This window comes from Trichomycterus rosablanca, chromosome 4, assembly GCF_030014385.1.
Source record: "Trichomycterus rosablanca isolate fTriRos1 chromosome 4, fTriRos1.hap1, whole genome shotgun sequence".
Classification (NCBI taxonomy): Eukaryota; Metazoa; Chordata; class Actinopteri; order Siluriformes; family Trichomycteridae; genus Trichomycterus; species Trichomycterus rosablanca.
The window spans coordinates 33,329,758-33,354,445 of NC_085991.1; the positions used below are offsets into that span (position 1 = coordinate 33,329,758).

General features: G+C 34.8%; 1 protein-coding gene across 1 annotated transcript; it reads right to left on the minus strand.

Annotated features, from left to right (window-relative positions):
- Positions 1 to 525: 525 nt before the first annotated feature.
- Positions 526 to 23,417, minus strand: tkfc (triokinase/FMN cyclase). Its single transcript, XM_062993247.1, has 16 exons — positions 23,363 to 23,417; positions 14,798 to 14,987; positions 12,862 to 13,154; positions 11,363 to 11,441; positions 11,184 to 11,273; positions 11,051 to 11,085; positions 10,303 to 10,387; positions 10,149 to 10,238; positions 7,198 to 7,314; positions 6,097 to 6,213; positions 4,527 to 4,664; positions 4,333 to 4,439; positions 3,538 to 3,641; positions 2,699 to 2,732; positions 2,494 to 2,586; positions 526 to 2,376 (listed from the first exon to the last, which is right to left on the minus strand). The coding sequence occupies exons 1-16, from the start codon at positions 23,366 to 23,368 to the stop codon at positions 2,215 to 2,217; spliced, it is 1,740 nt and encodes a 579-aa protein (XP_062849317.1). The 5' UTR covers positions 23,369 to 23,417; the 3' UTR covers positions 526 to 2,214.
- Between the last annotated feature and the right edge of the window lie 1,271 nt (positions 23,418 to 24,688).

Genomic DNA, 24,688 nt, shown 5'->3' on the forward strand with positions numbered 1-24,688 from the left:
TGTCTGTAACAAATGAGGAAAGTAACATAGCAAAAACTAGCAGATTATGGTTTATTGGTGTGGAAAGTTATGCTCTGTATCAACCATATCTGTAAACATATTATACTGTAATATGTTTTTCTACAAGGTTTAAAAAAATGTTTACAAAGTGAACTACAGGAACAGACTGTGTTGTAACTGCCACAATTTGCATTGTTTTCTGGGTGACCATAGTTTGGAAAGTGTTTTCTCAGTCGATAGACTTGCTTTGATGTCACTATTTTACTAATTCTGTTTTACTTACATTTTGCATTTGCAAAAAAAAAAAATATATATCTATCTATATATATATGAATTATTAACCAGCCTTACTTGCAGTTGTAAAGTCTGGTAATTCTCAGTGTGAAATTAGTCAATGCATATGTTACCATAAGGTCTGAGAATGTACACAAAACACAAATATTTTAGTATCACAGTAGTTCTTGTCTGTGGGTTGTTTTACAGGAATACGATTTGATATCAAAAGTGAATTGAACACTTCACAAATTTACAGCAGAAGCTTTTATTCAAAGTGACTTACACGTATTACAAAATACAATTCAGGAAATTCAAGGTTAAGGGTCTTGCTCAGTGGCCCAAAAGTGGCAACTTGGGGGTGGTGGGGCTTGAACCAGCAACCTCTTGATTACTAAAGCTATCACTACCATAATAAAACAAGTATTTTTACTTGAGTAGATTCCTACCCCATTAATCTTGCTCAGCATTTTTACACAATAAGGTCCTGTGTTACTAAAATCTTAAAGCATGGGGAACCTGTGTAGTTTAGTGTGGTAATGTGGTATTTTTTTTAAATACTAAAGTAAGCAATTAAAGGTTTAAGGGTCTTACTTGGAGGCCCAACAGGGGCAAAACAAAGATTATTGACTGTCATGGACTTTTCTTCACAGTCTGACCTCATTATATGCTGGAATGTGAAAACGAAAGCCATCTAAACATATATAAAACATAGGACTGCTTAAAGTTATAAACATACAAATAAAAAACTAGACTCTGAAAAAGGAAGCAAGATCAGACAGTTAAGTGTGGGCAGGAGACAGGATGTATGTTATCTCCATCGCTCTGACCTTTCATCTTTCAAAAATGCAGATAGTCCATTTTTTAAGCCTACAACTTAAGGTATTCTTTTTTGTCATACTACCTTGCTTGCCACAGGTAACTGCAAACAAAGGTACATTTTTAATCAGATTACAATTTTTCAAAAGGTATTCTTTTTTTTGTCATACTCCCTGCAGACTACTAACTACTAACTGCAGACAAAAATTGTTTTTAAAATCAGATTACAATGTGATTTTTTAATTCTTAATTTACACAAACAATTTTGTTCTTTGTTCTCAGTGAAACACTTAAAACATCTTTATTACTGCACTACTTATTTATTTTTATTGTGTAATTTCCCTCTGGGATTAATAAAGTCTTGGTGGTTCTCGCCCCCTTTTAAAACACTGGGTGCAAGACAGAAATACACCCCGGACAGGGCACTAATCCATTGCAGAGACAAAGACAATCACACTCATACACGTCCATCAAGGGGCAATTTAAAGCAGCCGGTTTACCTTCTGCATGTTTTTGGAGGATGGGAGGAAATTTGAGGAAACCCATACTAAACCCAACTATTTAAATCACATAATTTAATATCTATGACCATAGTTTATAATGTCATTTTGCTGTTCTCCAGGTGCAAAGGGAAGTTTGTGTACAGTAAAGACACTCACAAATATGCAGTTTGTTCAGTTTGTAACTGCCTCATGTCACCATTTATGTAAACTGTGTTGAAACAATTTTTCTATTAACTGTTCTATTAACATAATAACATAATCTGAACATACATATGAATTGTTTGTTCTATTAGCACTTAAAAATTGTCAATAAGTGAAAAGTGGTGTAAATGAGACACTTATGCTATACAATCAAGTAGCATCCAACATAAACATTTTCTTAAAAGGATTTTAACTAATACTGTTAATAATCACAGCTTTACTATTACATGTTTTTAGTTTAGTCATAGTAAATGTTTTTATGTTTTATCCATGACAAGTTAAGAATTAGCACATTATGCCTATTATGCTTGGAAACTGCTTCATCAAGAAGTAATGAAGTAATGTTACTCATAAGCCTGAATTAATACATTCATTATTTATGCAAAATTTAAAGAATGTTATCTTCTATCAGTGTAGATTACTGTTTTTTTCCTTTCAACGAGTCAAACACTGCTCGGAGAATAGCAGCTACAGCCACAGCACCAGGGTCAGGCTGAGTCAAGCGTTCAGATGCAATGTAGCTAGCTCTGCCTGCTCTTGCAATTAGGTTACGTGTAGACTCTGCACCCACCTCTGCTTTCTGCACAGAAGGATGCAAACCTTAGTCAATCTCAGGACCAAAATAAAACTATAAACAAGAAACATTACTGGAAATGTGATAGAATGTATTGATTAAAGCAAAACAAGCATAATGCACCTCTACTGCTGCCTGTAGTACAGTAATATGGTCATGTGGAGAAATGGCAGTTAATTTCTTCAACTCCTCCACAGCAGGGCACAAGGCATCCAGCTGTCAGGAAAGGAAAAAAAAAAACTCTTGAAACTGAAATTTTGCTTGTTTGAAACTAAAATAAATGCATGCCTTGGTTCAGATATGGACAAAACTAAGATCTCAGTCTTACCATTGTCCTGTCACCTGGTGCAGCACCTCCATACCTATCAGAAGCCAAGAGTTGCTTTTAATACAATATTGGTGTTATAAAAAAATCACTCAACAAGAATTGAAGTAGGATAATCAAAGTGATTTTGTGCTGCACATTTATAGATATTTGACATAACATTTTATTTATTTTTCTAATTTTATTTATGCATTTTCTCCCAATTTAGTGTAGTCAGTTTGTGTTCTGCTGCTGGGGGATCCCCTCACGCCTCCTCCGACCTGTGCGCAGCCCTTAGCGGAAACCTTTTTTACCTATGAACTCTGCACAGGTGCCTCTCTATCTGCCAATCAGGGTCCTTACACAGTGTTTGAATACCCCTCCCACATAGTCTGGTCATCCAGCCATAGCAGAACCATGTCTGCTGCAGGCACTGCCAATTATGCCCGCTAGATGGCACCCAGCCAACCTGTGGCAATGCTAAGTTTCGAACCGAGGAGTTCAGAATCTCGGCGATGGTGTGCTAGCGGAATATTTTAACCTCCACACTCCTTGGAATGCTTTCCACAAAATTTTGTATTCTTTGTAGAAATTTGTGCTCATGTAGTCAAAAGCATTTACATTTAGTTTACATTAGTTTTCACTTTGTCTTTAAAGAACTTGCATCATGCACATGGACACAGTCATTCTGGAACAAAAAAGGCCTTTTCCAAACTGCTCTCACAAAGTTGGAATTATAAAATTAATTTAATATGAATTACATTATGCATCTGTTAGGAATATGTGTGGCTAAAACACTTGAACTCAATAATTAGACATTGTGTCTTCATACTTTTGGCAATATGTAAGATATTATTAGTCACCTTTGCATAGCTTCAGTGCCAGCTTGCATAGCTTTAGCCCAGTCTGTTCCATCATAGCTTTCTTGTAGATGGGGTGCAGCTGCTGTCAAGAACAAACTATACAGCTAAATGAGAGAGGAGGAGAATTAAAAGGACAATATTAATTTAACAGATACACTTACTGACAATTTATTTTTCTAAAAAACACCAGCACATTAGCTCACTTATACAGCTGTCCAATTAGCCAATCATGTAATCATGCATAAAATCATGTAAACACGGGTCAGGAACAAATGATAAACAACTGTGATCCAAGTGACAGTAATATGGTTGATGGGCCATGCAGGGTAACTCAAGTATGCCGAAAAATGCTGAATCTCTTAATTTTCTAAATTGTCTGAATTTCTGCTGATTTTCACATAGTCTTTGGAGTTTACACAGAGTGGTGCATAAAAAAACCCCAAAAGCCAGATTTTCTTTAGCTGATTGAGTTACAGTCACCTGAATAACTACTTTACAGCAAAAATGTGTTGATGGGCTACAGCAGCAAAAGACCACAGTGAGTTTCAACCTGGTCTGAAAAGTAAATAAATCTAAGGCTACAAAATTTAACTGATTCGGTCGAATTAACTTTAATTAAAGACTACCTACTGTATTGAATCTTGATTTCCAGTTTGACATAGAAAGCATAAATGTAATTTTCCTTGTGCGAACAGTTCTGGCTGGCGATGTAATGGTCTAAGAAATGTTTCATGGCACATTTTAAACCCAAAACAATGTGTATTTAGCATAACTATTTAACATATTTGTCCATACCGCTCCTGAAGATCCACCCATCCTCTCTTCCACCAATCCAGCAAGAGCTGTCAGGAGTAAACACGGATTTTCTGGTATGGTGCTGATCTGTAACCACTCTTGGATGGCTATAGTGTGTGAGTTAACAGAAATACGTGAATGAAGCTGTAACACAAAACTTCAACAAATTAAAACTTACTAATAAATATGTCTACCATTAGCAGCAAGAGAATGTGTGCTCCCACAGTCTCCATCCCCTGCTGCACGATCAAGGGCATTAAGTTCCTCTTCCCGAGGCAGAAGGGCTTTGCACACAGCTTCCAAAACTGAACGCACTGTTGCAGAAAACTCACCTAGAGGCCAATGAGAAATTGTACTTACATTAAATAGTTAGATTAGATTGTAACAAACTTAAGTTAGTTACAAGGATAAAGTGGATTCAAAAAGTATTCAGACCCCTTGACAGCAATTACAGCCGCAACACTTCTTAGATATGTCTTTACATTCTTTTACACACCAGGATTTGAGCAGTTTATACCATTCTTCATAGCAAATCCTCTAAAGCTCTGTCAGATTGGATTGCAAGAATCTCTGAACTGCCATCAAGTCTCTCAACAGATGTTTAATGGGGTTTAAGTCTGGGTTTTGGCTGGGGCACTCAAGAACACTCAAGGAGACTTACCCTGAAGCAACTTCAGTGTTCTTTTGGCTGTTAAAAGGTAAACTGTAGCTTTAGTCTGTAATGTTTGTGCTCTAGACTATGTTTTCCTCCAATGATGTTGCTGTTTTTTTGCTGTATTGTTTCATCCTTCAGTTCATACCTGTCTTCCTGTCCCTGCAGCTGAGAAGCGCCCCCATAGCATGATGCTGCCACCACCAAGTTTCACTGTAGGGATGGTATTAGCCAGGTGATGTGCAGTGCCAGTTTTATGCTGAACATTAACTTTTTATCTTATTAGAACAACGAATCTTTTTTCACATGTTGGCAGAGTTCTTCACATGTCATTTATCAAAGTTCAAGAGTGCTGCTATTTGGCACATATAGACAGCTCATTGGACTTCATAGATTAGTTTTTGTTTTAAAAACGCAGTGTAAATTGTGTCCCTTACAGACCCATGTTTATGCCGTCCAAACCATGTCCAACTAATTCATACTGCAGCAGGTGGACTCCATCTGCATACTATACACAAAAAGGAGTCCAAAAACAGCCAAGGGTCTGAAAACATTTTTGAAAAACGTATTAATTAAAAAAAAAAATCTAAAAAATGTTTTTACTTCATTAATGATTGATTAAATGTAGATTAATTAGTAAAAATAATATTTACATCCATTGAAATTCAAATTCAAATCCAAAACACAAAGTGTGCAAAATGTCAAGAGGGCCTGAATACTTTCTAAATCCAATGTACATTGACATGAAGTCATTGACAATGATTGGAACACACTTTGTCTAAACCTATGAAAGAGTTTTTAAGTTCTTTCATAAGTTTATTGTGGGTTAGCTACAGGTATTACAGATTATGCTGCATTAAAAATACACATATAACAATGTAAATTCAAATCAGCACCTTAAAGCTTAGATAAAGTTTGTTGTTGATCACATGAACTAGAACTATTTAGTTATTTTTGGCAAAGTGGTATGCATAGTATGTGTTTCAATCATTCAATTAGAAATCATGTACATTCTTAGATTAACTTTTGTCTTTATCAAACCTTTCATTTAAGTTGAGTATAAAAAGAGACGTGAGGTTTTGAGGTAGCCCACATGAACTATTTATTTCTACCTTGGCTGGCTTTTGTCTCAGGGGCTTCTGGTTTTTCTGCAGGCTCTATATACACGTTTCTCTCACTCTCACACACAGTGCTGAGGTTTGGCCAGGCTGAGGCTGAGGTTTTAGCATCTGCAGAAGTTAATTAAATAACATAACATAATAATAACATAGGTTAACTTAAAACATACTTAAACTATCTGACAAACAGAGCTGTAAAATAGTATATGACCCCTTATTAATATATTCTTAACATGTTACCAAAGTGAACACAAAATGCTTTTTTTTAATGATTTCATTTATTGAAGGAAGAATGTTCTTCTACCTTACCTGGCTTCATGTAAAAATTTAATTGCCCCCTTAGCCACTAAATTTAACCAGATAACCAAATCAGTTGGAAATTGGGTTTGATTTTACAAGCCACACCCAGGTATGATCACTGCCAGACCTGTTAAGTCTAAACATCACTTCAGTAGAACCTGTCTGGCAATGTAAAACAGGCTAAAATGCCACAAAAATCAGCACATGGTGCCACATTGTAAAGATATTCAAATACAGATGCAAAACAAAGTTATTATAATACCAGTCAGAAAAGGGTTACAAAGCCACTGCTTACATTCTGGGACTCTAGCAAACCACAGTGGAAGCAATCATCCACAAACAAAGAGGGCAATGTTTTGGTGGTTCAGGCTTTAAAGGGTTAAGGTTTTGGAATGGGAGGGTCAGTACTTTTTCACATGGATGATACATGTTTTGAATACATCAATTTCACTTATAGGTACTGACCACTGTAAATACCACAATTGTCAGTTACTTAGTAAAAGTATCCAAAATAACTTTATTGCCAGGTATTTAAAACAATTTAAACAACACATGAAGAGTAGAATAGTTGGCAAATATGAGACCTTTAGCTTTGAAACTATGTATTCATGTGGTTTAATCTCTCAAACAATACACTGTTTAGTGAAAAAAAAATTAATAAACTGCTAAAAAGCCTTTACATTTAAGCCCATTTGCATTTCACTCTGCTGATAAATACTCATAATAAGTGAAGAGTCAATCTATCTAGAAATATATAGAAATGTCTGGAATAACCATACATTTATTTTAACTCACCAAACAGTCGGAGCATCTCCTCATCCACTTTCATAATAGAGATTGATACTCCAGCCATCTCCAGTGATGTCATAAATGAGCCTGATAATATGCGGGCAACCACCACTTCTCGCTTCACTACAGATAAACACAGATACACTATACAGCCAAGGGTATGTGAACACACTTTCTAATTATTAAATTCAGGTGCTTTAGCAACACCCATTGGTTTATGGCAACAGGTTGAAGAAGGCTCTTTCCTGCACTAGCATGACTATGCCCTGTGGACAAAACAAGTTTCATAAAAACATGGTTTGATAGGTTTGATGTGGATGAACATTGGTAGTCTGAGCATAACCATGACATCAAACCTCAAAGAACAACCCTGGCATGAACTGCGTGAAGTTAGCGTTCTAATCCAACATTGGTGTGAACTCATATGGAATGTCCAACATGCTCATAGTCAGATGTCCACATACTCTTATAGTGAAGTTAAAATGGTACATGTTAAATTAGGACATTGACTAGAATATGAAGATAGTTACTCATCACAATATAAAGTCTATACAATACTTTATTTTAACAGCAACCTACTCATTCACCATCTACAGTGTATCACAAAAGTGAGTACACCCCTCACATTTCTGCAGATATTTAAGTATATCTTTTCATGGGACAACACTGACAAAATGACACTTTGACACAATGAAAAGTAGTCTGTGTGCAGCTTATATAACAGTGTAAATTTATTCTTCCCTCAAAATAACTCAATATACAGCCATTAATGTCTAAACCACCGGCAACAAAAGTGAGTACACCCCTTAGTGAAAGTTCCTGAAGTGTCAATATTTTGTGTGGCCACCATTATTTCCCAGAACTGCCTTAACTCTCCTGGGCATGGAGTTTACCAGAGCTTCACAGGTTGCCACTGGAATGCTTTTCCACTCCTCCATGACGACATCACGGAGCTGGCGGATATTCGAGACTTTGCGCTCCTCCACCTTCCGCTTGAGGATGCCCCAAAGATGTTCTATTGGGTTTAGGTCTGGAGACATGCTTGGCCAGTCCATCACCTTTACCCTCAGCCTCTTCAATAAAGCAGTGGTCGTCTTAGAGGTGTGTTTGGGGTCATTATCATGCTGGAACACTGCCCTGCGACCCAGTTTCCGGAGGGAGGGGATCATGCTCTGCTTCAGTATTTCACAGTACATATTGGAGTTCATGTGTCCCTCAATGAAATGTAACTCCCCAACACCTGCTGCACTCATGCAGCCCCAGACCATGGCATTCCCACCACCATGCTTGACTGTAGGCATGACACACTTATCTTTGTACTCCTCACCTGATTGCCGCCACACATGCTTGAGACCATCTGAACCAAACAAATTAATCTTGGTCTCATCAGACCATAGGACATGGTTCCAGTAATCCATGTCCTTTGTTGACATGTCTTCAGCAAACTGTTTGCGGGCTTTCTTGTGTAGAGACTTCAGAAGAGGCTTCCTTCTGGGGTGACAGCCATGCAGACCAATTTGATGTAGTGTGCGGCGTATGGTCTGAGCACTGACAGGCTGACCCCCCACCTTTTCAATCTCTGCAGCAATGCTGACAGCACTCCTGCGCCTATCTTTCAAAGACAGCAGTTGGATGTGACGCTGAGCACGTGCACTCAGCTTCTTTGGATGACCAACGCGAGGTCTGTTCTGAGTGGACCCTGCTCTTTTAAAACGCTGGATGATCTTGGCCACTGTGCTGCAGCTCAGTTTCAGGGTGTTGGCAATCTTCTTGTAGCCTTGGCCATCTTCATGTAGCGCAACAATTCGTCTTTTAAGATCCTCAGAGAGTTCTTTGCCATGAGGTGCCATGTTGGAACTTTCAGTGACCAGTATGAGAGTGTGTGAGAGCTGTACTACTAAATTGAACACACCTGCTCCCTATGCACACCTGAGACCTAGTAACACTAACAAATCACATGACATTTTGGAGGGAAAATGCTCAATTTGGACATTTAGGGGTGTAGTCTCTTAGGGGTGTACTCACTTTTGTTGCCGGTGGTTTAGACATTAATGGCTGTATATTGAGTTATTTTGAGGGAAGAATAAATTTACACTGTTATATAAGCTGCACACAGACTACTTTTCATTGTGTCAAAGTGTCATTTTGTCAGTGTTGTCCCATGAAAAGATATACTTAAATATCTGCAGAAATGTGAGGGGTGTACTCACTTTTGTGATACACTGTATTTAGCAAGGTAGCATGCTGTTTTAATACATCATTGCCTTGATGTATCATATGTAAAGGAAATGTTGTAATATTGTAAAGTATATTAATGATACTCAGTTGATAACATAGTTTTACTATTTAGTCAATATGATGACAAGCTGTCTTATATAGATGCAGACAACTTTAAAGGTGGAAACAAACTTGTTTCAATTTTGAAAGCCAAATTAAGCTTCCTGAAGGCAGACATTGACAACAAGGTTACAGCAGGCGGTTCAAGGTGGTCCATGTTCCATATTCTTCACTACATTATTAAACAGTATGTCTTATGAGTGTAATATGTGTGGGTTTCCTCCCACAATCCAAAGACATGCAAGTGAGGTGAACTGGAGACACAAAATTGTCCATAATTGTGTTTGACATTAAAGACTTGAACTGATAAATCTTGTGTAACCAGTAACTACCTGTCCTGCCATGAATGTAACTTAAGTGTGTAAAACATGACGTTAAAATCCTAATAAATAAATAAATGATCAAATAACTGCCAAAATAAAAAGCACTTCTCAGACTATATTGTTAATCTTATTTTAAAGGCAGTGATAGTAAGTGATTGTAAGACTGTAAAGCCTAGGAGAGCCAGAAACAGGGGATCATTGAGCAAGGCCCTTGTCCTAAACTTTGTATTGAAACTATTCTCACATAAAAGTCACTGTGAATAAAACTTTAGGTCAAATGAATAAATATGTGCATACCTAAGCAGTTGATGGCAGCTCTGCTGACAACAGCCATCTCCAAACACGAAAGAGCACCAAGATTGTTAACACAAAGGACCACTCTGTCCCCTGTAACAAACAAAATTATTTAAATATACAATTATTACATTGATACCAATATTTTAGAGCTTACCTGATTTCAAGGACAGGTGTGATTGGCTAGCTGTGTCAGTCATGTGATCAATCATAGTCCTAACAACGTCATCAGCAGAGGAAATCTAAAAAAGACACATCAAAATAAAGTCAAATATAATATTAAGTTCTATTTAAAAAGGAGCATAACTTTTATTGTACAGACTGTGCCATACATCTTCAGTGTCCTGAGGCACATGTTCAACCCACCCCTTCAGTCTCTGTTTATAAGGAGTTTGACGTTACTTATTGGCTATTTCTTGTTGATACTAGGTGTGTGTGTAAAGTAAATTTGTAAAGGTAAGTAGTAAGTAAGTAAAGGTGTGTAAGTAAATTTGAGATTTTCTGAGATAAACTGATCCAGTGTATGTAGGCATATTGTGCCTAGTATTTTTGTGAAGGTTTAAGACCCACCGCACCATACTCAGTAAAAATAAGTAATTGAATATTTTTTTACATTTATTTATCTCACAAGCACTCTCAATCCTGATTAGGGTCCTAGCGGAAAAAAAGTGCAAATGCATCCTGCACAGGGCACAAGTTCAGCACTAAGTATTCTAGAACACAGCAATGCCCAATTTAGAGGAGAAAACTTACTTTACTGACATGTTTTAAGAGAAGGGCAGAAAAACAGATTTAAAGGTTCAAACAAAATAAACAAAAACAAGGCAGGCTCCACACAGACAGTAACCATAGTGAAGGGCTGACCTTGGTCCATATATCTTCCCAGAACCAAGTAGTGGACTTACCTTTAATCTTTTAATGCCGGGTTCCCCATGTATCCCTGGAGAAACAAAAGTCATGTTTCAAATATTTTGGTAATATAATCAGTCGTTTACAAAACAGAATATAAATAAGGACTTGGCATTGCATTGTTCTTACCCAGGCCAAGTTCCATATGTCCTGGTGGAAGCTGAAAGGTGGGCAAGCATCCTGGCACACTGCAGGGGGACAGACTCACACCCAGTGTTCCTACAACCATGACAGAGCACATTTAAGAAGGTGCTTCCCTGGTAGAAACAGTGTAAAATAAATTTAATGTTTAAGCCACCTGCTCCTACCAATGTTTTTTGCTGCCTTTGACATCCGAGCAACAATCACATCTAATGGACAGCCTTCCTCAGCCAGTGCTCCAGCCAGCTACAGAATCAGTACACACAAAAAATTTAAGAGAGACTATGAGAATAGAGATTTAAACTTAGATACAGTAGACCGTTGAGTTACGAACGGTTTACCATACAAACATTTTGGGTTACGAATTCTATATTAAAATGTCCCCAGAGAAGGTGCAGAGAAAGCGCAGTTTTTTGTTGTTGTATAATTATTCCTGCCAGTAGCTGTCACTGTGTATCAGACAGAGGGGACAGTGAGTAAGAGAGAAGAAGGAAGTTATTCTTTCATGAAATTACACCTACAAAATACAACGCTATTGAAATAAAGAAGGACATAATAGAGAAATATGAGAGTTATTGTTGTTTCTGGTAGATACAATGTATTATGGTGTATGGAACAGCACACGTACTGTACTGAAATGTGATGTGTGTTTATGTACAGTACTACTGAGTATTGTTGTTTATTATTGTTTATTACAGGAATGTCTGTTCTATAATTGAAGATTTAAGGGAAATATACTTGTATTTATAACAAAAAAAGATCATTTAAGACATTAGAAAGGTTAGGTAAGGGGGTGGTTTGGGAGGTCTGGCACAGATTAATTCTATTTACATGAATTCTTATGGGAAAAATAGGTTTAACTAACGAACATTTTGACTTAAGAACAGCCCTTCGGAACCAATTAAATTCATAAGTCAAGGGTCTACTGTATTAACATACCATAATAAAAATGCAAAAGCATGTATCAGCACCATTAATGTACATACATAATATGCACGTGATGTCCACACTATATCATAGACTACTTTAAATTTCAGTTCTTTAATGTTTTTTTAAACACTAAATTACTATTTAAATATTTACAAGTCTAATAAACAACATACACAGGTATTACAGGTAAAAGATAAAATTTTAAGCAAAGTAAATCCTATGAAGACAGTAACCATAACTGTATCATAACTGCTGTGGTCCAGATTTGTTATATTAGTTTTCACTATAATTTTCCACATACATGACATAAATGACTTAAAAATAGGGTATAAGATAATGGTACAAAGTAAGGGTCAAAGCAAATTTGTGTAGTTTACTTATTTAAAGTAGAAACATATTCCCAACTTAAATTATATATGGAAGTACATTTAAAAATAAATTTGGAAATATGATTCAATCATATTCATAGCATTTTTAAATGCCAAATTTCACCTCTGCATTTTCTAAAGGCTTTTCAAACATGTCCTCATCCCATAAAACACTTTCCTTTTCTGGGTTGTAAGAAAGTTTTTTTTTTAGCACCAATGCTTGATTGACACAGCGAAACTGACTAATTAAACCCCCCATTTCTGTTCTCTATTTAGTCTGCTGTGCTCTACTAGTGGTGTGTTTGTGTGTAGGGACACAATAAAAATATGTATCTGGCTGTAGTAAAACAAAAAGAGGTTTTCTGTACCTTATGAATAAGTACAATTCCACAGAGTCCTCTCCTGCCTGCTTTGCTGGGCTGTGTAAAGGCACAGTCTTCAGCCACAATCAGCATGTCCACCATTACTCCTAGTGCACGTGCCTTTTCGATAGCAAGGCCGAAGTTAAGACGATCACCTGTGTAGTTCTTAACCAGCACCAGGACACCTGAAGCACCACTTTGCCAGACAGTCATAATAGCAACCAGAATACTCCCGGGAGGAGGAGATGCAAACACTGCCCCAGCTACAGCTCCTGATAGCATTCCTCTTCCTATGTAGCCTGAAGTAAATATATATTTATTTATTTATATTATTATATTTATTATTTTCCCCCTTTCCCCCAATGTAGTCATATCCAATTACCCAGTTTTATTTCCCCTCTACTACTGCAGACTCCTACCCTGAGCGAGGAGGGCCTTACCTAACACAAGCCAACTCTTTTCATCTGCAATGATCTCCATTATTTACCTTTCTTTGTGCAGCCACTTGAACTGGCCAGCAGGGACCGCAAGTGTAGCAGCAATCAGGAATCCATCCAGTCCTACCATTCTCAGACACAGGCAATCATGTGCCCGGCTAGCTGATTCAGAGCTCGAGATCTCAGCAGTGTTGGGCTAACTTGTTAGATAGCTGCACCACCTGAGCACCCGAATGTATTTTATTTTAACCCCAAAACACTTTCTTTTTAAATGCTAGGGTTTAATTTCCTTCACTTTTACATGCTTTGTTTAAACAAACTGTAAATGTTATTAGATTAGGTTATTGGGAAATTATTTATATGTAGGATTTGTCCTTCTGGAATATAAAGAAAATATCAAGAAAAAGGTTGTACACCACAGTGTACATTATAGAAAAGAACTTTTATTATTTGGTATTCTTAAAACATGTTAAATTGGGAACATAAAATTAACACTTAACATGATTTAAGTATTTTTATTAAGGGGCATGAGCTTTCGTTTTTTGCTAAAAGAAAAAAACCTACCAACAATGGAATTTTACCAGGGGTATCTAACCTTTCAAATAAATGTATATGACCATAAAACAGTCTTAATAATGCCCACACAATTATAAAACACCAACAGCAAAAATTGCTTTCATATTGCTTAGGACTTAGTTTGTGTACTTCACTGCAAGGTTTTAGTCACACTAGAGGGTTTGCAAATGATGACACTGCCATGGGTTACTGCATGTGATTGGGTCATGAAGGGTCATTATTAAATTCATTCAATACTGATGAGCAACTGAATGCTGTTTATGACTGTCAGTAAATTCCAACTTGTGACCACTGTTCATTTGTTATTCTTAGCTTCTTTACCACAGTCACTTAAATTGCTAGTTTAACAAAATTTCTAGTTTTTACTCCTCAATACAGTATTGTTAATAAGTCAGGACTATAAAAAGGCCAACCCAAAAGCATAATTCTAGTGTGAATTAGCTCAAACAAGTCTAAGAACGTTATGTTTTAGCATGTATTTTGAGTCATTGTCCTGCTAGAAAACGAAATTGCATGCAAGATTTAATCATTGTAAAGTAATCTTTATTCTTTATGATCATGTCCACTTTCTGCAGTGCACCATATGCACTGTCTTCAATGAGGTTCGTAGTATTGTAAAATTCAATTGTGTACAATAACACGTTCTAGCAGCTTTTAATTCATGACAGACCTGTTTATTGGGTAATTATCTGGTAAAATATCTGACCAAATTTCCTTTTCGTGTGACAGTTTGGGTTGTTACAAACAGACCACTGATCAATTTACTTCGTAATTACAGGCAAATGTTTGTACAGATAATCAGATAACCCAAAATTAAACAAGTGCTAGTATGCTGACTACATGTTTAGAACAAAAGTCTCTAACTCAAAAACATTTGATAGAAGAACACACTAAACACTTTACATTGATTGAATTTAGAAGGAGCTCACCTACGTGTGCTGGCTCATGTCCTGAGCCACCTCCTGAGATTAATGCCACCTTGCCTTTCAGGTTCTGGAGGTCTGAGCGCAGCACCACCCTGTGGCCTCTGAGTAGACTCAGGCCCCCATTGCTGCTCACAATCCCCTCCAGGGCATCATCCACACATCTGTCCACTGAGTTCAGTAACTTACTACGCACCTGTTCAATCCGAGTAAGGTAAGGTTTCAGTTGCTTTTGGAAGAGCAGCAAGCTACAACCCACTTTACAAATACAATATAACAAAATGCCAGCATCACATGTCTAATCAGAGAGGTACATTGCACACAGCATGTCTGGACAGAATGACATTTGGAGTGAAATAAAGTAAAAGTAATAAAATTTTATGCAAAGATAAAATAGATTTTGTATGGCAACATAGTTCTTGAGGTAATGAGTTTTAATCCTCGCTATTGCTCACTGTCTGTAAGAACTTTGACATTTTCTCCTTCAGACCACACAAGATCCCTTCAGCTATTCTTCAGCTAGTCCATAGGTGTGTGTTGCCCTGCAATGGATTGGCACCATGTCCAGGCCAGGGTGTGTTTCAACCTTGCAACCCATGTTTTCAGATCAAGTGCTCTTTGCTCATATATCTTAATAATTCTTTAAATATTAACTTTTATTGTTCCTAATTTCCTTTAGTGTGTTTAGAGATATTTACTGTACGCAAACATCAGTTTCTGGTATAACACAATGTCACTGCTGTTATACATCTAACATAGTTTTAACAGAAGTAACATTCCAAGAAAAAAATATATATTTTTAAGTAATCTAGTTGTTACATAAAATAATGTGATTGGTATTGACGTGCAATTTATGATAAACAATAAACTAAACAATAACTTTCAGTGAACAATTTACTCCATCAAACTTTTGGCCAAAAATATTAAGGACAAAATGTTGAGGTAAATGTAACATTTAAACATACATCCATCAGACATAATATTATGACCACCTTCCTAAATTTGTGTTTGGTCAAAACAGCCCTGACCCATTGAGGCATGGACTCCACTAGACCCCTGAAAGTGTGCTGTGGTATCTGGCACCAAGATGTTAGAATCCTTTGTTGGATGTTAGATCCTTTAACTCCTGTAAGCTGCTAGGTGGGGTCTCCATGGATCGGAATTGTTTGTCCAGCACATTCCACAGATGCTCAATTTGACTGAGATCTGGGGAATTTGGAGGCCAAGTCAACACCTCAAACTTGTTGTTGTGCTCCTCAAACCATTCCTGAACCATTTTTGCTTTGTGGGAGGGAGCATTATCCTGCTGAAAGAGGCCACAGCCATCAGAGAATACCGTTTCCATGAAAGGCTGTACATGGTTCTGCAACAATGCTTAGGTAGGTGGTACGTGTCAAAGTAACATTCACATTGATGGCTTGACCCAAAGTTTCCCATCAAAACATTGCCCAAAACATCACACTGATCCCACCCACTAACAGGTGTCGTGATGAAGAGATAATCAAGAGATAATCAGTGTTATTCACTTCACCTGTCAGTGGTCATAATGTTATGCCTGGTCAGTGTATATACGATATTTTATGCATTATGACAGTCATTAAAATGTTTTTAACTTTTTAATAACATGCCATTAAAATAGTAAATGTTTTAATCTAACAGCTGCAGTTAACCAGACGAGTTCTTTAACAGTGAACTCGTAATTACTACCTATCAAAAAACCAAAAGAAAGATATGGGGTGTGTTCGAAAACCTAGGGAGCTGCCTTGCTGTCTTACTGTCTACATAGGCAGCTGACTTAGTAGAGAGGATTCTAATAAGTCAGTGACTTATAAGGCAGGTTATTCGAACGCACTACTTAGATAGCGATTCCATCGGGTTTAGCATTTCGCGTTTAGCATTTAGCATCTCGCCATTAAAACCAATAAACTGAGGTAGCACAGAACGCTAACGTCAATAACATCTCCCTTCATGTACCGATAATGGTTAAATTTCCTGACAAGCCCGAACTTGCAAATAAAAACACTCGGTACAAGTTTATACAAGTTAAAAATCAGTAATATTTTATTTACGTTTGAAAATAACTCCATTCGTTTCTCCGCCCCGTCAGCCATGAATGCTGGGATTGTGTTGATCACTAAGGCAGCGTCCGATGCTCACTCGTTCTTGAGCCAAAATAACATTGAAATAATAAGATACCTCAGAAGTGTGGATTTTAACTGCGGTAAAGTTAGTTTTATATTCGACATACGTTTAACATTCGCCATTCCGATCTATATAAATGGTTGAAAAAACACCTAACACCTACTTATTTTACGAATTCTTGCACAGATTTAAGTAGGCTACATACTACAAAATTTTTTTTATAGTAATGTTGAGGTTAAATGTATTTATTTAAAGAAAGATTAAAATGAAACCGCTGATTAAGCGCCAAGTTCAGCTAACGTGTTAGGGAGCGTCATAAAACTAACAGAAAAACGTAGAAAACATTTACTCTGCACTTATTACAGAGAAATAAATCCATTAAAGTCTTGTAATGTATTAATGGATTCATGTCAATCTATTTTTTATGAACACAAATTAATGTATCTCACAACTTACAAACCTTGTTTTATAGATGAGACCTTTATTTTTATTTTGTTTTAATTTATAATTAAGATCAATAAATCCATGATATTTTGATATTGGAGACAAATAAATCTATTACACTCTGATATCATTTAATATAAAAAACCAAAACTATTTTTAATATATACATATTAATGTCCCTCACATCCTACAAAAGTTGTTTTTTAAATAATACTTTTATTTTTAATTTATTTTAATTCATAGTTAAAATCAGTAAACCCATAATACTTTCAAATTGGAACTAAAAAATCTATTAAACTTTTACATGATTTAATATAATAAACCCAAACTATTTTTAATATACACATATTAATGTCCCTCACAACCTACAAACCTTGTTTTTGTAAATAATACTTTTATTTTTATTTTATTTTAATTTATAGTTAGGATCAATGAATCTATAATACTTTTATATTGGAACTAAATAAATCTATTAAACTCTGATATCATTTAATATAATAAACCAAAACTATTTTTAAAATACACATATTAATGTCCCTCACAACCTACAAAAGTTGTTTTTTAAATAATACTTTTATTTTTAGTTTATTTTAATTAATAGTTAAAATCAGTAAACCCATAATACTTTTATATTGGAACTAAAGAAATCTATTAAACTCTAATAACATTGAATATAATAAACCCAAACTATTTTTAATATACACATATTAATGTCCCTTACATCCTACAAAAGTTGTTTTTTAAATAATACTTTTATTTTTAATTTATTTTAATTTATAGTTAAAATCAGTAAACCCATAATACTTTTATATTGGAACTAAAGAAATCTATTAAACTCTGATATCATTTAATATAATAAACCCAAACTAATTTTAATATACACATATTAATGTCCCTCACATACTACAAAAGTTGTTTTTTTAATTATACTTTTATTTTTAATTTATTTTAATTTATAGTTAAAATCAGTAAACCCATAATACTTTTGTATTGGGACAAAATAAATCTATTAAACTCTAATATCATTTAATATAATAAACCCAAACTATTTTTAATATACACATATTAATGTCCCTCACATCCTGCAAAAGTTGTTTTTTTAAATAATACTTTTATTTTTAATTTATTTTAATTTATAGTTAAAATCAGTAAACCCATAATACTTTTGTATTGGGACAAAATAAATCTATTAAACTCTAATATCATTTAATATAATAAACCCAAACTATTTTTAATATACACATATTAATGTCCCTCACATCCTGCAAAAGTTGTTTTTTAAATAATACTTTTATTTTTAATTTATTTTAATTTATAGTTAAAATCAGTAAACCCATAATACTTTTATATTGGAACTAAAGAAATCTATTAAACTCTGATATCATTTAATATAATAAACCCAAACTAATTTTAATATACACATATTAATGTCCCTCACATACTACAAAAGTTGTTTTTTTAATTATACTTTTATTTTTAATTTATTTTAATTTATAGTTAAAATCAGTAAACCCATAATACTTTTGTATTGGGACAAAATAAATCTATTAAACTCTAATATCATTTAATATAATAAACCCAAACTATTTTTAATATACACATATTAATGTCCCTCACATCCTGCAAAAGTTGTTTTTTAAATAATACTTTTATTTTTAATTTATTTTAATTTATAGTTAAAATCAGTAAACCCATAATACTTTTGTATTGGGACAAAATAAATCTATTAAACTCTAATATCATTTAATATAATAAACCCAAACTATTTTTAATATACACATATTAATGTCCCTCACATCCTGCAAAAGTTGTTTTTTAAATAATACTTTTATTTTTAATTTATTTTAATTTATAGTTAAAATCAGTAAACCCATAATACTTTTGTATTGGGACAAAATAAATCTATTAAACTTTTACATGATTTAATATAATAAACCCAAACTATTTTTAATATACACATATTAATGTCCCTCACATCCTACAAACCTTGTTTTGTAGATACTGCTTTTATTTTTTTTAAATTTATAGTTAAGATCAATGGATCCATAATATGTGTATATCAGAGATAAATCTATCAAACTCTAAAATGATTTAATATAATAAAGTCAAGCTTTTTTTGATAAACACATATTAATGTCCCTCACATTCTAAAAACATTGGTTTATAGATACTGCTTTTATTTTTTTATTATTTTAATTTATACTTCAGACCATTGAATCCTCAATACTTTTACATTGGACACAAATAAATCTATTAAACTCTAATATAATTTAATATAATGAAGTCAATTTATTTTTAATATAAATATATTAATGTTCCTCACAACCTACAAACCTTGTTTTGTAATTACTGCTTTTATTTTTATTTTTATTTATAGGTAAAATCAGTACATTCATAATACCTTTATATTGGAAATAAATACATTTATTAAACTCTGATAAGATTTAATATAATAAAACCAAACTATTTTTATATACACATATTAGTGTCCCTCACATCCTACAAACATTGTTTTATAGATACTGCTTTTATTTTTTTAATTTTAATTTATAGTTAAGATCATTAAATCCAAAATAAGATAAATCTATTAAGTTCTGATATAATTTAATATAATTAACCCACACTATTTTTTATATACACATATTAATGTCCATAACATCCTACAACAGTTGTTTTGTAGATACTTCTTTCATTTAGATTTTATTTTATTTTATGGTTCAAATCCATAATAAAAAAACCATAATAAGTGTATATCATAGATAAATCTATTAAACTCAGATTTGATTTAATATAATAAAATAAAACTATTTTTTAAAAACACATATTAATGTCCCTTATATCCTACAAACCTTGTTTTGTAATTACTGCTTTTATTTTTAATTTATTTTAAATTAAAGTTAATATCTGTAAATACATAATAATAGTATATCAGAGATAAATCTATTAAACTCTGAAATAATCTACTATAATAAAGTAAAACTATTTTTTATATACACATATTAATGTCCCTCACATCCTACGAACATTGTTCATAAGATTTATTTATTTCCAGTATAAAAGTATTATGGATATTTTGATCATGACTATAAATTAAAATAAAATAACAATAAAAACAGTATCTATAAAACAAGGTTTGTAGGATGTGAGAGACATTAATATGTAATTAATAAAAATAGTTTGACTTTATTATTTTAAATTATATCAGAGTTTAATAAATTTAACTCTTATACACACTGATTATGGATTTATTATTATGGATTTTAACTATAAATTAAAATTAAATAAAAATATGAGCAGTATCTATAAAACAAGGTTTGTAGGTTGTGAGGGACATTAATATGTGTATTTCAAGGATCAAGGATCAAGGATCAAGGAGGGTTTATTGTCATTCACATCACATGTGGTACATGAGGTGGAATGAAATTATGACCCAAGGTCCCAGTTACACCCAATAACATATCTAATATATACAATACAAAAGAATAATCATAGTATGAAAAATATTTACAAATATAAAAAGTAGAAGTAAATGTAGCAATGTAAAAATGTAGAAATGTAAAAATGTAGAAATGTAGAAATGTAGCAGCAACATGAATAAGAGTGCATTTAACTTATAAGCATGGGTAGTAGAACTGAGTAGCAGCATAATAAAGTGACCAAGTGCAAGGTGCAAAGACAGTGTCTTATTGTGCGTAAATGTAAGGTGTCCAAGTGTACTCTGAAAGTGTCAGTGCAGAGTGTTTGGCGAGGTGGAGTTTGAGAGTCTTACAGCTTCGGGAATGAAGCTGTTTCTCAGTCTTGTTGTTCTACACTTAATGCTCCGCAGCCTCCTGCATGAGGGGAGCGGGACAAAAAGTGAGTGTGCTGGGTGAGTGGGGTCCTTCATGATGCAGGTGGCCCTTTTCCTGCATCTGGAGGTGTAGATGTCGGTGGTGGTGGGGAGGCTGACTCCGACCGTCCTCTGTGCCGCCTTCACCACTCTCTGCAGAGCTTTCCTGTCTGCAGCCGAGCAGCTTCCATGCCACACGTTGATGCTGGAGCACAGGACGCTCTCCACCACACATCTGTAGAAGGAGGTGAGGACTGAGCTCCCGAGTCCGGCTCGCCTCAGCCGCCTGAGGAAGTAGAGCCGCTGATGTGCCTTCTTGACCAGACAGGAAGTGTTGTTGCTCCAGGTGAGGTTGTTACTCAGGTGCACACCTAAGTACCTGTAGCTGGAGACCACTTCCACCTCAGATCCTCCGACGTGCAGGGGGAGGTGGGCGTGTCTGCTCCTTCTGAAGTCCACGATCATCTCCTTCGTGTTGATGCAGAGGTTGTTCTTTCTGCACCAGTCCTCCAGGTGTTCCACCTCCTGTCTGTAGTTGGACTCATCATTGTTTGTGATGTTTCCAACCACTGCTGTGTCGTCCGCAAACTTCACAATATGACAGCCCGGATGGAGAGGTGAGCAGTCATATGTGAGCAGTGTGAACAGGAGGGGGCTCAACACGCAGCCCTGAGGGGAGCCAGTGCTGAGGATAGTGGTGGAGGAGGAGATGTCATGGATCTTCACCGACTGCGGCCTGTTGGTCAGGAAGTCCAAGACCCAGTTGCAAAGGGAAATGCTCAGTCCAAGTGAGAAGAGTTTGTTTGTTAGGGTCTGGGGAATCATGGTGTTGAAAGCAGATGTAAAGTCCACAAAGAGCAAACGGACATAAGAATCCTTCTGCTCCAGGTGGGTGAGTGCAGTGTGGACCACAGAAGAAATGGCATCTTCTGTGGAGCGGTTCTGTCTGTATGCGTACTGGTGTGGGTCCACAGTGATGTCGATGGTGGCTTTGATGTGGGTCATAACCAGTCTTTCAAAGCACTTAGTAACTATCGGCGTGAGGGCTATTCTTTAAAAAATAGTTTGGGTTTATTATATTACATCATATCAGAGTTTAATAGATTTATCTCTTATACACACTTATTACGTATTCATTGATATAAACTATAAATAAAAATAAAATAAAAATAAAAGTATTATTTTAAAAACAAGTTCTGTAGGTAGTGAGGGACATTAATATGTGTATATTAAAAATAGTTTGGGTTTCTTATATTAAATCATGTAAGAGTTTAATAGATGTATCTCTTATAAACACTTATTATGTATTCATTGATCTTAAGTATAAATTAAAATAAATTAAAAATAAAAGTATTATTTAAAAAACAAGGTTTGTAGGATGTGAGGGACATTAATATGTGTATATTAAAAATAGTTTGAGTTTATTATATTAAATCATATCATAGTTGAATAGATTTATTTGTCTCCAATATCAAAATATCATGGATTTATTGATCTTAATTCTACATTAAAATAAATGACATATAAAAACAGTAAGTTGTGAGATACATTAATTTGTGTTCATAAGAAATAGATTGACATGAATCCATGAATACATTACAAGACTTTAATGGATTTATTTCTCTGTAATAAGTGCAGAGTAAATGTTTCCTACGTTTTTCTGTTAGTTTGATGACGCTCCCTAACGCTTTAGCTGAACTTGGCGCTTAATCAGCGGTTTCATTTTAATCTTTCTTTAAATAAATACATTTAACCTTAAAATTATTATAAAATAAATTTTGTAGTATGTTGTCCACTTTAATCTGTGCAAGAATTCGTAAAATAAATAGGTGTTAGGTGTTTTTTGAACCATTTATATAGATCGGAATGGCGAATGTTAAACGAATGTCGAATATAAAACTAACTTTACCGAAGTAGGATTTTAAGGCATCTAGGATTACGAACGAACAGCCTCCTTCTCGGGAGCGCGCACAGGATGACGTAAAATGCTGCCTATGTATACAGCACACTAGCTTTTCGAACACACCCATGGACTACAGTTTGTTTCCTTTGCAGATAATAACCATTGTATAGAATTTAACACACTGTAAAACAGAAGCATAAATAAATTAGACAGTGAACATAAATGCGTTAACTGCACTGTGGGAGAAGCTTACCTCCATGCCTCGGTAGTCAGTGAGTCAATAATAAAAACATAAATAAACGGCTTGGGTACAACCAGAGCCGTAGATAGAGAGAGTTGCGACACTCCTTGATCTCGCCGCTACGCGGTCACGTGGTTCATGTAACCCTCCAATAGTTCCAAACAAACCCGGCGCTGTCATGTTCTCATATGGGACAGGCAGCAGTGAGTGAAATATTAAACGCTAAATAATAAACATTTGTACAATTTCTGGGTATTTTCAACTGCGTTTACATTTACTGCATCTGCTTTAATATCAATTTGGTATATGAAGTGGAAGATTGATGTTTATAATGACTTAATAGGTCGTTCTTGTTAACACACAGTACATTATATTAGCATACATTACATAATGCGATATCATTAAGTAGTAGAGACAATATACAGTACAGAGATTAGACAGTTTTTTATGTTTTGTTTTTTACATAAACTAATCTCCCTTCACTTTCCTGAGGATTCATAATAATAATCATTTTGGTTAAACACTAAGTCATGTGGCTGGATTCATAAGGTTTACCTGCACTGAATGAACAGATTCATAAACACACTACCGTACCAATACCTTTAACATTATAGTGCAGGTACATGAAATAGCATTAATTCATGTCTTATTTCATGAGTAAGTAATAATTTATTCCTACATGTAATACATGAATTAATTCATAATTAATATGCACTAGTTCATTTTGTCTAATGTAAGTGGTGGACAAGGTACACAAACCATGTAGTTGAGTTGAAGTAGAGATATCCAAGGTAACATATTACTCCAGTAAAAGTAGTAGTAAAAGTAAAAATACTCTTTACCTCCACTAAAGTACTAAACTAAATTTACCTTCAAATGTACTTAAGAATGAAAGTAAAAGTAGCATGATTTATTATGGCTCTGATGTTTTATTATCATTTCTGTAACAAGACTCTTGATTAATCAACTTTTAATTAATCAATTTTAGGTGAAAAGACTCTAGTGTCAATAATTTAGCTTAGCTGACTAAGCTAAATTCAGTTATACCTATTAATTAAGATAAACATGTAACATTTAGTGCTGAGCAAATGCTAAATAATAACAGTATTACGTATATTAATGACATCAAATTCATTATTTTTTTTAAAACAAAGCAACAAACAGCTAAAAATGCTTGATAAGTAGTGGAAATGAATGGGGCTCTATGGGATGTTTGGAACTATACAGAGCTCCACAACCCGGAAGCTGCACAGAAAATATGTCCCGCCCCCTTTCCAACGGTTCCCTATGGGAGTGTCGCCACTCTGTTCTCTCTACCGCTCTGGGTACAACGTCCTC